Source organism: Plectropomus leopardus, chromosome 13, assembly GCF_026936395.1.
Source record: "Plectropomus leopardus strain MGB_pleo_1.0 chromosome 13, ASM2693639v1, whole genome shotgun sequence".
Lineage (NCBI taxonomy): Eukaryota > Metazoa > Chordata > Actinopteri > Perciformes > Serranidae > Plectropomus > Plectropomus leopardus.
Window position 1 is genome coordinate 6,901,270 of NC_142188.1, and position 13,513 is coordinate 6,914,782.

At 40.8% G+C, this 13,513-nt stretch overlaps 1 protein-coding gene across 3 annotated transcripts in view; it reads right to left on the reverse strand.

The window, feature by feature from the left end:
* Positions 1–13,513, reverse strand: part of wdpcp (WD repeat containing planar cell polarity effector) — a 102,896-nt gene that overhangs the window by 53,077 nt on the left and 36,306 nt on the right. For all 3 annotated transcript variants that reach the window (XM_088086231.1, XM_088086229.1, XM_088086230.1), the window contains 5 exons: positions 11,693–11,743; positions 8,982–9,052; positions 7,338–7,397; positions 6,419–6,533; positions 125–261 (listed from right to left, as the gene is read on the reverse strand). In XM_088086231.1, the coding sequence (XP_087942357.1) occupies positions 125–261; positions 6,419–6,533; positions 7,338–7,397; positions 8,982–9,052; positions 11,693–11,743 (434 nt within the window). The remainder of the gene's footprint in view (positions 1–124; positions 262–6,418; positions 6,534–7,337; positions 7,398–8,981; positions 9,053–11,692; positions 11,744–13,513) is intronic.

A 13,513-nucleotide genomic window follows, 5' to 3' on the forward strand; every position in this document is an offset into this window, starting at 1 on the left:
TCTTGTCTCTGCTTTCTCTCTCTCTCTCTCTCTCTTTTTTAGAAACAATGGCCTAAATGCACACACACAAATGCTAAATCACACACATAGCTCATGCAGACTCCATCAGTGCGCTCCACTGTACCTTGATTTCAGAGGGGGAGAGTTTGTCTGTTCGCCTGCCAGCCTCTGGGGAGTCCTGGTTCTTCTGGTTGAGGTAGACTGCAGCCACCTGGCTCTGCTCCGGGAGGGACACCAGAATCAGCCGATCGCTCAGCACCGCTGGGAATGACATCACCACAAATGTCAATGGATGTCATCATTCAAAACAAAATACGACTGTGTATCGTTGAGGTGATCCATAAAAAGTTCACCATCTCCTTACATGCCATAAATCACATACTGTTTACTTCTATTGTGGGTTTCGATTGTATTTTCTAATGTTTCACCTCGCTCTCTTTGAAGCCACAAGGCTCCTTTGACAAAAACAATCATTTTACTTCACAGAATATGGGAGCTGCTGGTCTGTTTGTTTGTCTTATTGTGTGACTTTGGCGTTTTAAAGGGTTAGTTCGCATTCACCAAAGTCACTAAAAACTCAAGCAAACTGTAGTACTACTACATCTTTTTTAGGTAATACACTGACCATGGATAGGTACCCCATACAGCCACACCAAAAAATTCCCTTTAACTTCCTAAGTAAACACTGACTTTCTAAATTTACAATCTCGAAATCTTAAATCCAAGCAGAATGAATTAACATTTTAGCATTTTACAGTTAATTTTATTGTTATGTAATAAATTCTAGGCGCTCTATCACAGGGAACTGGACTTGCCTGAGTTTCTGAAAGACGTTTCACCTCTCATCCAAGCGTCCTCTTCAGTCCTCAGGAAGACACTCAGATGAGAGATGAAACCTCTTCAAGACACTCAAGCAAGTCCAGTTGCCTACAATGTAGCACTTAAAATCACCTTGACCTGGATAACTGAGAATCTTCACTAACATGTTACATATTTGTTAAAGGTTTTACCTGTTTTAAATTGCTCTCATTTTTGTTTTGTGCAGTTTTCTTGTTTTACTTTGAAGTTTTTATGTTGAAGATGCAGCATCCTCTCTATCTATCTGTCACTGCATGACTGAACAATTCAGCCTTCGTGTAAGAGTGTACATAGACTACTGCAGCTCATACTGATGAAGGCCTATTTTATTTATATATATATATATTTAGCCTATCAATGTCAACAAAGGTAATAGAGACATAATAAAATGAACTTAATGCATTTATAGGAACATAGTGGAGTCAATGTGTTGCCAACATTAAGTTTCACACTCCAGCTCTCTGCTGCATTAAGTCTGTATTTTGTGAGTTTGTGAATCTTTATTTTACTCTCCTGATGCCTTGGATGCAACTTCAGTGAATTATTTTCTCAAACATTTCTGCACTTGACAATCAATTTAGATTCTGATAATGTTTATGAATATTCTCTTCTATGTTTCACTTCATTATATTATTAATATCCACTACTTTAGAGTGGGAGGACAGAGGTTTCATCATCTCTTCTCTCCCTCTTCTCCTCTCCCTTACTTCTTCTTTCCTTCCCTTTCACCTAATTTCCCTTCTTTTTTCCTCTCCTCCTCTCTCTCCTGCATCCTCTCTTTGCCCTGCCTCTCGTTTTCTTTGTATCTCTTTCCTCCCCTGTTCTCTCGTCTCTTCCCCTGTCAGTGTACTGCAGGCTCTAAAGGCCTTTTTGTGGTAGAAGAACACACTTGATCCTGTTCAACTCTTCAGGAGCTGCATGGAAACGCTGATTAGCAATTAAGCCCCCCTCTCCTTCAAATTAATCTGTTTATGAAACCAATTAAATGGAAAGGGGGGGGGGTTGTTACACATGTCTCTCAGATATCCTGCTTTGAGTTGAGCGAGTAAGGCTGCACCCCGAGATTTAGAAATCTAACCGCCAATTAGCCGTGGCATGTGTGTATTTATAAACGTGCGGGTATTTGGTATGATTACACTTCAAATCACCCTGTTGTGTGAAAATTTCAAATTAATATGCAAATATTCAAGAGGGGAGTGAAACATCGCTGAGAAATACAGAAAAACTAGCATCTTAAATCAGGTCAATTGAGTCAGTCTGTCCTCATGTTGAAGTTGGATTATGAAGCATTTGTAATGAAAACTGGTTCAAGGCTTAAAACCATCGTAAAATACAGCCATTAATGATGCCATGGCTTCCTGAAACAGCATTTAATGCAATAGTAAGCGTCTTTGTAATAGATTACAGACAAATCAAGTTAAATGCAGTTTAGTATTGATTTCTATGGGTGTCTATAAACGGGATTAGGTTTAATCCCATTCATTCCCAAATGAAGGAGGGGATATGAAACCAGGCTGCCGCCCAATCTGGGACCAGGTGGCTGATTTGGCATTAAGGGCCAGACCTTCATGACCCACCCTGATACACCCAGGCACACGCACACGCACACGCACACACACACATACACACACACACAGATATGCACAGAAAGCAACACATACATTCATACAAGCAAGCCTGCAACCATTTTTTTGTATTCTCAGATACACAAACTCAAACCCACAAGCATAAAACAAACCTACAATATGTTAAAGCACGCACATGGTCTCACACACACACACACACACACACACACACACACACACACACACACACACACACAGAAACGCACACACACAGTCCCCTAAATCCATTTAATGCCATCTCCTCAGCAGCATGTTGACATAAGAGGCCAATGGGCTTAACCAAAAGCACATTTAAACACGGGTAAATGAAACCGGCTATGAAAAATCACTTAAGGATGCTTAATCGTGGAGCATATGCGCAGCTTGGCCCAGCCATCGGCCAAAGGAAGCCGGTAATACTTTGATGGTGTAAAATATGTGTAATCTACTGCTCTGTATGATGCAATCGGCGCTCATGGCAGAAACAGGAAGGTAACCGGCATTGAACGTACAAAGTTTACGAGGGGACGGTAAGCCCGCTTTGTTGCATTGTGAAATAAAAACACATCTGGCTGCAATTGCTTGTTGTCTCAGGGAGACAAAAACGCAGCAGGCCTCACATTCAGATGAAGGCGTGCAAATCAGAAAGAGGATTTTCTTCAGCATTCAGATACTGTAACCTCTCTGCTTTAGAAAGTTGTCAGATCCTGTTCCGAAAATGTAAACGAATTCCCTGTCATTGTACAGTGACTACGGTTCATTCAAAAGGTCCAGTGTGTAGGATTTAGGGGGATATTTTGGCAGAAATTGAATAAATATAATAAGTATGTTTTCTTTGGTGCATAATCACCTGAAAATACCTGAGAATGAGATGTTTATATCTACATAGCACCGCCATGTTTTCTATAGTAGCCCAAAATGGACAAACCAAACACTGGCTCTATTTAGGGACATTTTCACGTCGTCCACTGTACTGTAGAAGTCCAAAGGCAACAAGCAGCATCGGGAGAAGATTTGTTAAGTAAAACTTCTTTTTTGTGTTTGTACCAGTCTGAATGTTTGTTTTGGAAAGAAAAGAGACTTGTGGATAATTCTGCTCCCGATAAAAACCTCCTGAACAACAAACACTGAAGGAATTTCAACCAGGAGAAATTTCAGATGGTTACAATTTGCAGTCCTTACTGCTAACAAAAATTAATCCCCCTAAATCTTACACACTGGACTTTAAATATTTGGCTCTAGGTGAAATGATTTGTCCATAAATCAAAAACATTAAAAGGAAACTATTTTGATAATTGCGTGATAGTTTCACTCACTTTTCAAGCAAAAATGTCAAATATTTGCTGATTTCAGCTTCTTAAATGTGATGATTTAACAAGAAATTTTCATAAATGTTTTTTGTTTTTTTTTGGACTGTTGGTCAGATAAAACAAGCAAATTAAGGACTTCAATTTAGACTCTTAAGTTATGATTTGCATTTTCACTACTTTATGACATTTTATAGACTAATCCTTTATGAAAATAACCTCTATGTTGCGTTCACATGGAATCAGGGAACAGGAGACGCAGCATTGGTTGCAGCTCTATTTAGCACTTGACTTAAAAAATTGATCTGACATTGCAGTGATTGAACAAACAAATGCATAGAGACAGCAAGTAGATAAATGTACCTATGGTACGTCACATCACACCACAAACACAAACACACACACACACCAGTCACAACTTGATTGTAACTGTAAACTGTTTCAATAATTGTACATTATAAATGTGTTCGATGGCGTGATGTGGTCTGGCTCTCTTCTGAATTGTCTAAGGCTAATTTAACAAGTGACAGATGTGAGAACAGCCTCTAACCTACAACTCCCACCACCACCCCAAACACACACACACACACACACACACACACACACACACACACACACACACACACACACACACACAAAATCCCCAGAACCCACCCTCTCAGAACCATTACTCTAATAATTAGTGCCTCTGAGGCTTTGAATGGAGCGCAGCGGGAGGTGAGTGGGTGTACATGTACCTGGGTGTGTGTGGATGTGTGTGTGTATGTGTGGACCTCACTATGTGTCATTGTGTGCGTGGGTGTGTGCATGTGCGTTATACTGTGTGTGTGCCTGTAAATGTAAGTGGACATACGGTAAGTGCTTGCTGGTCTATATAAAAGAAAAGTCTGTAATTACATATGTATGCATGTGTGAACGAGTGTGTGCGTGTTTGCCTGTGTGTGTGTGAGTGTGTGAGTGTGTGTGTGTGTGTGTGCGTGTGTGTGTGTGTGTGTGTGCACTATGGGGGCTTTATCAGGTGTCTGGAGACCCCGGACGGAAGCAGGGAGGGCGGTGTTATGAACAAATAATTGATACAGAAAGAAAGAAATAATTAGCAGATTTGGGCCGGTGTCCACGGTCCCTTATTCTCTCCTGCCAGGTTTGCAGAGCGAGGGAGCGCGGTGTGGGGGGGGGGCGGTACTCCCTGGAGGAACGCGCAATGGAGAGAAAAACACTGATGGATGCTCTTAAGGGAAGGCCCCTGGACACACACAGCACAAAAGGATTTGCCCGCAATTAGCTGGCAGAGTCGCCTGGCTCACCTGTGGCACCTGTTATGTGTGTGAGTTGCCTCTCGTGTGTGTGTGAGCGGGTGTTTGCGTCACAAAGTGGTGAGGAGAGTGGGAAGTGTGTGTGTGGGGGGTGAGCAGGTGTAAACACTCAATCGGTGCTGACAGTGTGAGAGAAAGTGCGTGGTTGATGGTTTTGTGCTTTTAAACATTTGAATGCAAATGTCCCTGTGTTTGCTGGGCTGTGGGCAGATAGGTAGCCCAGCCATGTGGTGGAAACAATGACACTTGTGTCCTTAAATCTGCTTAGTGAACCTCCACAGTAAACCTCAGGAATATTTAAGTCATACACAAACCATAATTTCATTCAGTGAATGGAAACATCGCAACAATACGGGAGAAAGAATTCTTCACCGCCGTAACAGGCATGATGGTTTTGCAGCAGCTCTGATTAGCATCAGTGGCACCAAAGTCACCAAAATCACAGTCAAAAATGACTAAAGCCTTCAATGCACTAACCCAGCATCAGCATCCAAAGAGGGAAAAACATATATTTTTATGGAAGTAGACACATATAATGTATGTTGCATTCCTAAGACAAAAAAACAAGCTATCTGAAGCCTGGAAAAACCACAAAGATTTAGAGTAGCGATGGGACGATTTATCACGATACTTGCGCCAATGTGAAATGTGTTTGGATTCTACAAGAACTGTGATGTGATATTAAGATTCATTGCAATTTTTTAAATATTTTTTTTAACTCTAGAGCATGGGTAAACATTAAATTGTACACTTCTCAAGGCTGTATATCATTAGACAGATTTCCAAAAACAATGCAGATCATGTCAGTCTTATTTTAGAAGTATTATATTTGCTTACAGTGGCAAATAAACTGATCACTATTTTTTTTGTATTTATTTTTTAACAATTTTATCCCAGAGAAGTTTGTAACCTTGCTCTGTGCTGCATTAAGCTAATGCAGTGTTTCCCATACACTATCATCCACACTATACTTTTTTAAATTTTAAATGGGTAAAATCTTTTTTCATTGCAGACCTGTGCACAGCACACTGATTTGCTCAGCCTCCTGCACTGCTATCGCTCTGTTTTTCAGACCTTAAATGAGAGAACATTGTGTTCTTTCTTGCTTTGGTTTTGCTTTTCCTGAAACAGATAAAATGTCACGTGACTTGTATTGCTCTTTCCACCTCTGCATTTGAATTATATTGATTCAGGAATTTAAAAAAATCTATTTAAAAGCGTAAAATCTCAGAAGTTAAGTGAAACTTTTATTCCACCACTAAAATATAGTTGAACTCAGTCACTGTTATTGTACAATGTGTGTGTGTTTGAGCGTGTATGTGTGTGTGTAACTAACCATCGCTCACAGTGTTGGCTGGTAGTCGGCCCACTAATGTGCGGTCTACGTACACTTGTTCAAGCTGAGGTCCATTTAGAGTCAGAGTCACCAATACGCCACTGCTCAGCAACACCTGCAAGGTACCAGACACACACACACACACACACACACACACACACACACACACAACAAGTAATAAACAAACATGAACTATAATCTTACAAGATTACAGCTGACAGAGATCAGCAGTAAAAGTGGTTAAATCTCAAACCTGGAAAGAAAGAAAAAGCATCCCAAAGATCATCACTTTAAGATTAATAAAATGAATGAAACTGTATGAGAGTTTATCAAGTTGGCATCTCACTTACATTAAATTTAGCCAAAAAAGATCCTCAGTTAAACCTCTGCTCTGAAAAAAGACACTTGTCAAAGCTAAATTTTTCTTTCTCAAACTTCAACCTCAATTAAGATAAACAGCTAATATCATGCTGATTTTCCATACTGTAATTTTGCTTTTGTAGTCTCTTCTATGCAAACAATATCTGATGCTCTTCCTTTAGATTTCTTCAGTTTTCCCCCGTTTAAGTGTTTTTTAAACATTGTTTTTCTCCCCTGAATTGAGGGTCAAAAGATTCTCATGTGCTGTACAGATCGTGAAGTCCCTTGAGGCAAGTTTCCTCTGATATTGGGCTATATAAATAATAATAACAAATACAAAATGGGGGATCAAATACTGCCAAATCAAAATTCTCATGATTTGTTTGACATGTTCCCGATTATCCATAAATGACCTGGTAACTGGTATTACAGTCCAGTGAAGCTCTTAGTCTGAGGCCTGGTCTGGGCGGACCACGGGAGAGAGAGAGAGTGTGTGTGTGTGTGTGTGTGTGTGTGTGTGTGTGTGTGTGTGTGTGTGTGGTCTGAGGAGGGTGTGTACCTGGCAGCAATGCTTGTTCCTCCATCTGGTGTGAACGCAGGTGTTGGTCTGCAACAGTTCCTGAAGGAGCGTCATAGAAAACGGAGGGAAAGACAGAAGGACGGTGAGAAAAACAGAACAAACTGGGGACAAAGCACCCGATGACACAAGTAAACATGGGAACGCAGACCTGCTGCTGACCGCAACAGAACTGTCCTTAACCCTTTGAAATCTGAGCAAATTGGTTTGTTTCTTTCAAAAACATGGGACAAGGCAACAAGCAACTTAAAAAGAAATGGCCCCGAAAATCTGCAAAAATGAGTAAAGAAGTTACAAGAAAATTACCTGAAAATGAGCAAAAACTTAATAAATGAAAACTAAAATGAAAAGAAAATTATCTTAGAGAAAGTGCTATTTTTTAAAAAAAAATTATTCCTTATCTCTCTTTTATTTTTTTCCTTCTCTAACATACTTTAAATATAAAATCGCTGTAATTCTATATATTGTTTTTTGGACATTTTCTTCTTCTTTTGGGATTTTTTTTAATAATCCTCCTTTCTTTTTAAAACTAATTTTTAGGTCATTTTCCGCTTCACTTTTACTATTTTTTTGCAATTAGTTGGACATTCTTGCCAAGTTGATCATTCCCTTTTTTTCTCCATGTGTTTGAAAGACATTAAACCAATTTGCTCAAGTTTCAAAGGGTTAAACAGCTTGTCAAAGGCATCTGAACGCAGCGCAAGAAAAATGGTAGGTAGTTTTAATATTAGTAAATGGATTGAAAATGCACATTTCATGTTATGTAATAAACTAGAAAAAGTATCTTCTCGGCTCTAGTTGTGAAAAAGTGATCTTTGCAGTAAAAGTTTCCATCTTTTTGAAATGCCAGTGCAGCTCATACTTGCATTAATTGTCTTGGTGGTACAAAGCACCGGACACTTACCACCTGCTGCTGCAGCAGAGAGCTGGGAGAGTTGAAAGAGGATGCAGGTAAAGACTGTGTGTGTGTGTGTGTGTGTGTGTGTGTGTGTGTGTGTGTGTGTGTGTGTGTGTGTGTAAGGTCAGTCATTCCTGCTACATTCCAAACCCAGCTGGGGTGATTGGATGGGAGGAGAGAGGGACGGAGCAGGAGGAGGAGGTGAGGGTGTGGAGGTGAGCCGGGGTGTTTCTGGTTCCAGACAATGGTTACGGGTGAGAGGAGGGAGGTGGGGGCGTGGGGGAGGTGGGTGGGGAGCGTGCGTGTGTGTAACAGCCACAGACAGGTTCCAGCAAACAAAGCTAGGTCTGTACTGCCACAAGTACAGAGGGGACGAGGAGGGGGGGTGAATGAGGGTAGAGAGGAAGGGAAGGAGGAGGAAGAGAAGGAGGGAGGAAGAGGAGGGATGAGGGGGCAGCCTGCAGCCCCCTGATCCCCTCAAATATCCCCCTCGATGACAGAGCTCGGCCAAAAGAGAGGTGATGAGAGAGGAGAGGGAGAGAGGAGAACAAACGGGAACGACAGGGAGAGTGAAGGGAGAGGGAGAAAAGAGAGAGAATGCCCCTATTTGTTAATCAATCGGCCGTTTCGGAAAGGGAAAACTCCGAAAATCCCCAGAGGGAGGAAGAAGACGGGGGGTAGAGGCCGGGCGGGGAGCTGGTGGAGGGTTTAACAGAGGAGGCGGGTACCTCCAACTCCTTCAGCGAATCGCGGAGCTTCTCCGGTCGGCGGTTCCTGGGGGTCCACGAATAGCCTCGAGCTACGGAGGAAAAACACAAGAAGAATCTGAAGATCATGTGACTTGAACTTTTAAACACAGACATACGAGATTTTTTTTTGTTTTTTTTTTTTAAAGGCCCTCATGGGAATTCAGAAGAATGTGGCACCAAAAACCGGAAAGGGTAAAAGGGTTGAACTTTATATCGGAGCTGAGATCTAAGTATGAAGAGGGGTGACATGAGGAATAAAGGGTGGTGACAAGACCGTCAGGTGGAATAAAGAGATGCAGGTACATGAAGCTGGCGTCCCACAATGCAATGCTCAATCTGTTCGTGGATGCATACAGAGTAAAGGGCACAATCATGAACTTAAGCGCCATTTTCACCACACGGAGAAATTCTGAGTCAAATCCAGTTAAATCCCGAGTTAGTGCTTTGTTTGTTTTTTCAACATTTTTATAATGGTTGAATAAAAAGGTCAAACATCTGCTGGTTCTTGCTTTCATACGTTATGATTTACTGCATATATCGATATTTTGATGTTGATGCAAACTGAGTCATTTTCGGTTTTGGACTGTAACGTTGCAATTGATGCTTGTCACCAATTTCTTCCAATTTATAGACTAACAAATGAATCGATTAACTGAAAGATAATCAACAGGTTAATCATTTATGAAGTATTTACTAATTGCAGCATTAGTGTCAGTTCTATATTACAAATTCAGTCTTCTATTGTAAGAAAATTGAAAAGCTATGTTGGAACAATCAGTCAAAATCATCTAAAAGCATTGTTAAAAAAGGGAAAATTCATCCTAAAATTAAAAAAATAATAAAAAATACACATTTTTTCACTTACCTGTAGTGCCATTTATCAGTCTAGATTATTTTGGTGTGAGTAGCAGATGTCTGCTTTCTCCAATATAATGGAACTAAATGGCATTCATCGGGGTGCTCAAAGTGCCCAAAAAATACACCATACAACCGAATCACTCAGTAAGGAAGCATCACCTCATGGGGGAGAGGCCTGGATCACGACAGCGCAAGATGTCAACTTTAAAGGTGTCCTCCTCGGCTCAGTGGTGCCAACAGGCGATACATGCAAGTTTCTTTCTGCGCGGTGATTTGGTTGGCGGGTGTAGATCGGTAGAAAGAAAATAGTTCCTACACAAACTGTGCACAACAAGGTCTGTGGATTATTTTGAGTAACAGGGTCATGATTTCTGAAAAGAGACATTGCTGTTGATTTTTCAAGTGTAATTTTTGCCACTTTGAGCACCACAAATCGAGTACCAACTATTTCCATTCAACTGGAGAAAACAACCGATTTCTCCAACACTCAGCAAAACCATCTACACTTAAAAATATCACTACATGTATGAAGAAAAATGTGTATTAGTGAAAAGGCATGCATTTGAAGAAGTTTGGAGCATACGACTGCATAAATGAGACTTGGATAATACTGCACGAGTTGTGTGAGAGTTTGTAAATGGATGTTTTGATGCTGTTTTAATGTTATATGTGGTGCTAGTTTAAATGTATTCATAAAGACTGTTTTTAGGATTCTCTTCACTGTAGTGGCATGTAATAAAAACAAAGTTTAATTTATATAATGAATACAAATGGTCATTTGGGAATGTATTAACACAAGGAACAAAACATGAAATCTGTTGAGTATGTGGCCGAGATGATCAGAGGTGAGTTTGTGAACGTCTGACGCTAGCTTTGGTCACTTTTAGCACCAGTAGCTATGCCACTCATTTAAGTTTAAGACTCAATGTAAAACCATAGCTTACCATGTAGAAACTACACTGATGCAGTTACAAGTTTTACATGTCTGACTACCAAATCCCAAAAGCAGCAAAAGTCTGAAATCTGCTGCTTACAGATTGATGTAGCCGCACTGAAGGAGTAAAAATATTCGACTGAAAGCGAAATGTCCCTTCAAAAACACACAAACCGGTCCTCGAGGAGCAGCAAATATTTAATCGTGAGGACTTTTGGCGCTCTTGAGTTGAGTTATCTCCCAAATGCAACCTCACAGTTAGCGGCACATATCTCGACACGTACCACACCAAGGCCCCTTCATTTTAATTTCCCAGCCCTCCCTTTTCCCCTCCATCTCTAGTGGTTAAACAGAGGGAGGGAAGGATATGAAGGGAAAAAAAACAGCTAATTGAATTTGTGCATCTGCTTCTGCCCACGCACATACATGAAGTTCAGTGAGAGGAGGAAAAAAAAAAAGGAAAGGAAGGACTGCTGTTTTCAGTATGGAGCAATCACTCCCCTATGTGTTTATTTTACACTCTTTCTTTTCATCTTCACTGACACAAACCATTAAGGAGTGGGATTCTCTATTAAGAATAAGTGGGAAGAGGAGGTAAACAGATGCATGCAAATGAGGGTGTGGAGGGTGGGGGGGTCAGGAGGGAGGGGAGGGCAGGGGGGACGAGTGTTCGTCTCCTGATAAGGGTGTTTGTATTCCACTACTGGGTGAAAAGCAGAGAGAGGGAGGGAGGGAGAGAACAGAGGATGTGGGACAGCTGACTGACGAGGACAGCGATTTCTTGAAGATGGTCATCCACTGGGAAGATTGTTAGGGCTGAAACTCTCACACACACACGGGTGGACGTGAAGAATAAATTGTCTCAATCAGACTTTGAACTCCTCTGTTAGAAACTTACCTTCACTGAAATGTAGTTTCTCATTGTAGTAGTGATGCTCCAGGGAAGAGGCTGGAAAAAATAAAATAAAAAGGTCAATTAAAGGGTTAGATTTGGAATATATATTATGACTCAACTTTTTAAAATTATAACAAATATCACTTAGAAATAATAGCGAATATGGTATACCAAACAAAAGAAAGCAAAAGCAAAAAAAATAAGAATGCACTACAATATCACATATCGTCAGTATCGGCAGATATTGGCTTTAAAATGAAATATTTTTGACAAAAATGAACATGTACAAAACATAAACCCTAAGTTGAAGTACTTTTCTTATTTTGAACAATGAATGAATATTACATATTATGAAAAGCATCATATTTCATGTCTGCATCTTCTGGTGGGACATCACGAAAACGGAGTATCCATAATGTAATGCTTATTCTACTACAGAAGAGACTTGATGATCAACGCCAAATGAGCTGTTATATATCAGATATCTGGGGGAAAAAATCCAATATCGTGCATCCCTAAAAAAACAAAACACACAAAAAAACAGGTGAAACATAGATGATACAGTGATTTCAATACACAGAAATCATGAAGATTACATGGGCTACAAGACTTTATATTCTTATTTCCAATTGTCCTGACCTCAGTCCTCCTTTGTTTTTATTGATATTTATCAACATTTGGTTTCAAAAAGTCCATGAAGCTCCTCCAGATATTTTCAAAAACTGATCGCTCTCCTTTTTGTGAATTATGTCAGTTTTTCCAACACTGATTGATAAATACTTAATAAAATGCTTCATACTTTTTCACATATTTCTTCCCTTAGCTGTTGCTCTTTTAGCTTGTAGGACACACAAGTCTATTAGCGCACGGTAAAATCACTTGGATAAATACCCAAGATTCACAGCTCCCAACAGGGATTTTCGGTTTCATTATCTTACGAACCAGGTCAAGAACTTCCCTCCAAAAACTTTTGACCACATTACCCACAAGCAGTGACAGATTGTGCCTTTAGCGTGTCACATCTGAAGCATGTGTCTGGTGTTTTGGGATATAAATGACTCATGTCTGTCCATGTGATGTGGATTGTGGGGAACGGGAAACTAAGCTGGAGCTCAAACATCCTCCCTTTAGCACCAAGAGACCTTGTTGGCAAACTGTAACCCATAACGTTGCCTCGTGGCCCGGTCACTGTGAGCAAGAAAGTGGCCAGTGTGGTGGCCGGCCTCTCTGGCAGGCAGGAACACCTCCAGGATTAGTAGTATTAATCAGATAAGGGGGTGAGGGGCCAGACAGGCCCAGACATGGGCACCTGCTCTGGGGCTGGGTGGAGGTGGAGGAGGGGGGTGTTTGGCTGCAGGGGACCCTCGGAGCTGCTCCAATGAGCCTGGGTCTACCTCTAGTGGGGAGATGTGGAACTAACACAAGCAAATACTGAACGTCACAGTCACTTCAATGATGCTGATATCCGGAGCGACAACACCAATACATGGACCAAACAACGTGGTCCCACTGATATAAACAGAACTATTTTATAGAGAGGTGTTTTTTTTAAGAGTATTTTTTGGCATTTTAGCCTTTATTAGATAGGACAGATCAATAGCGTGAAAGGGGAAAAGAGAGAGTGGGGACGACACGCAGCAAAGGGCCCTGAGTGGGAGCTGAACCCAAGGCTGCTGCAGCAAGGACACTGCCTTTATTAATGTGGTGCCTGCTTTATCCACTCAGCCACCAACGCCCCAGAGAGGATTTTTTTTTTTTATGTAGCCTGTCGTCATTGATATAAATAAGGTGGACAAAAATAACAGACATCTGTCAGTGTAATGC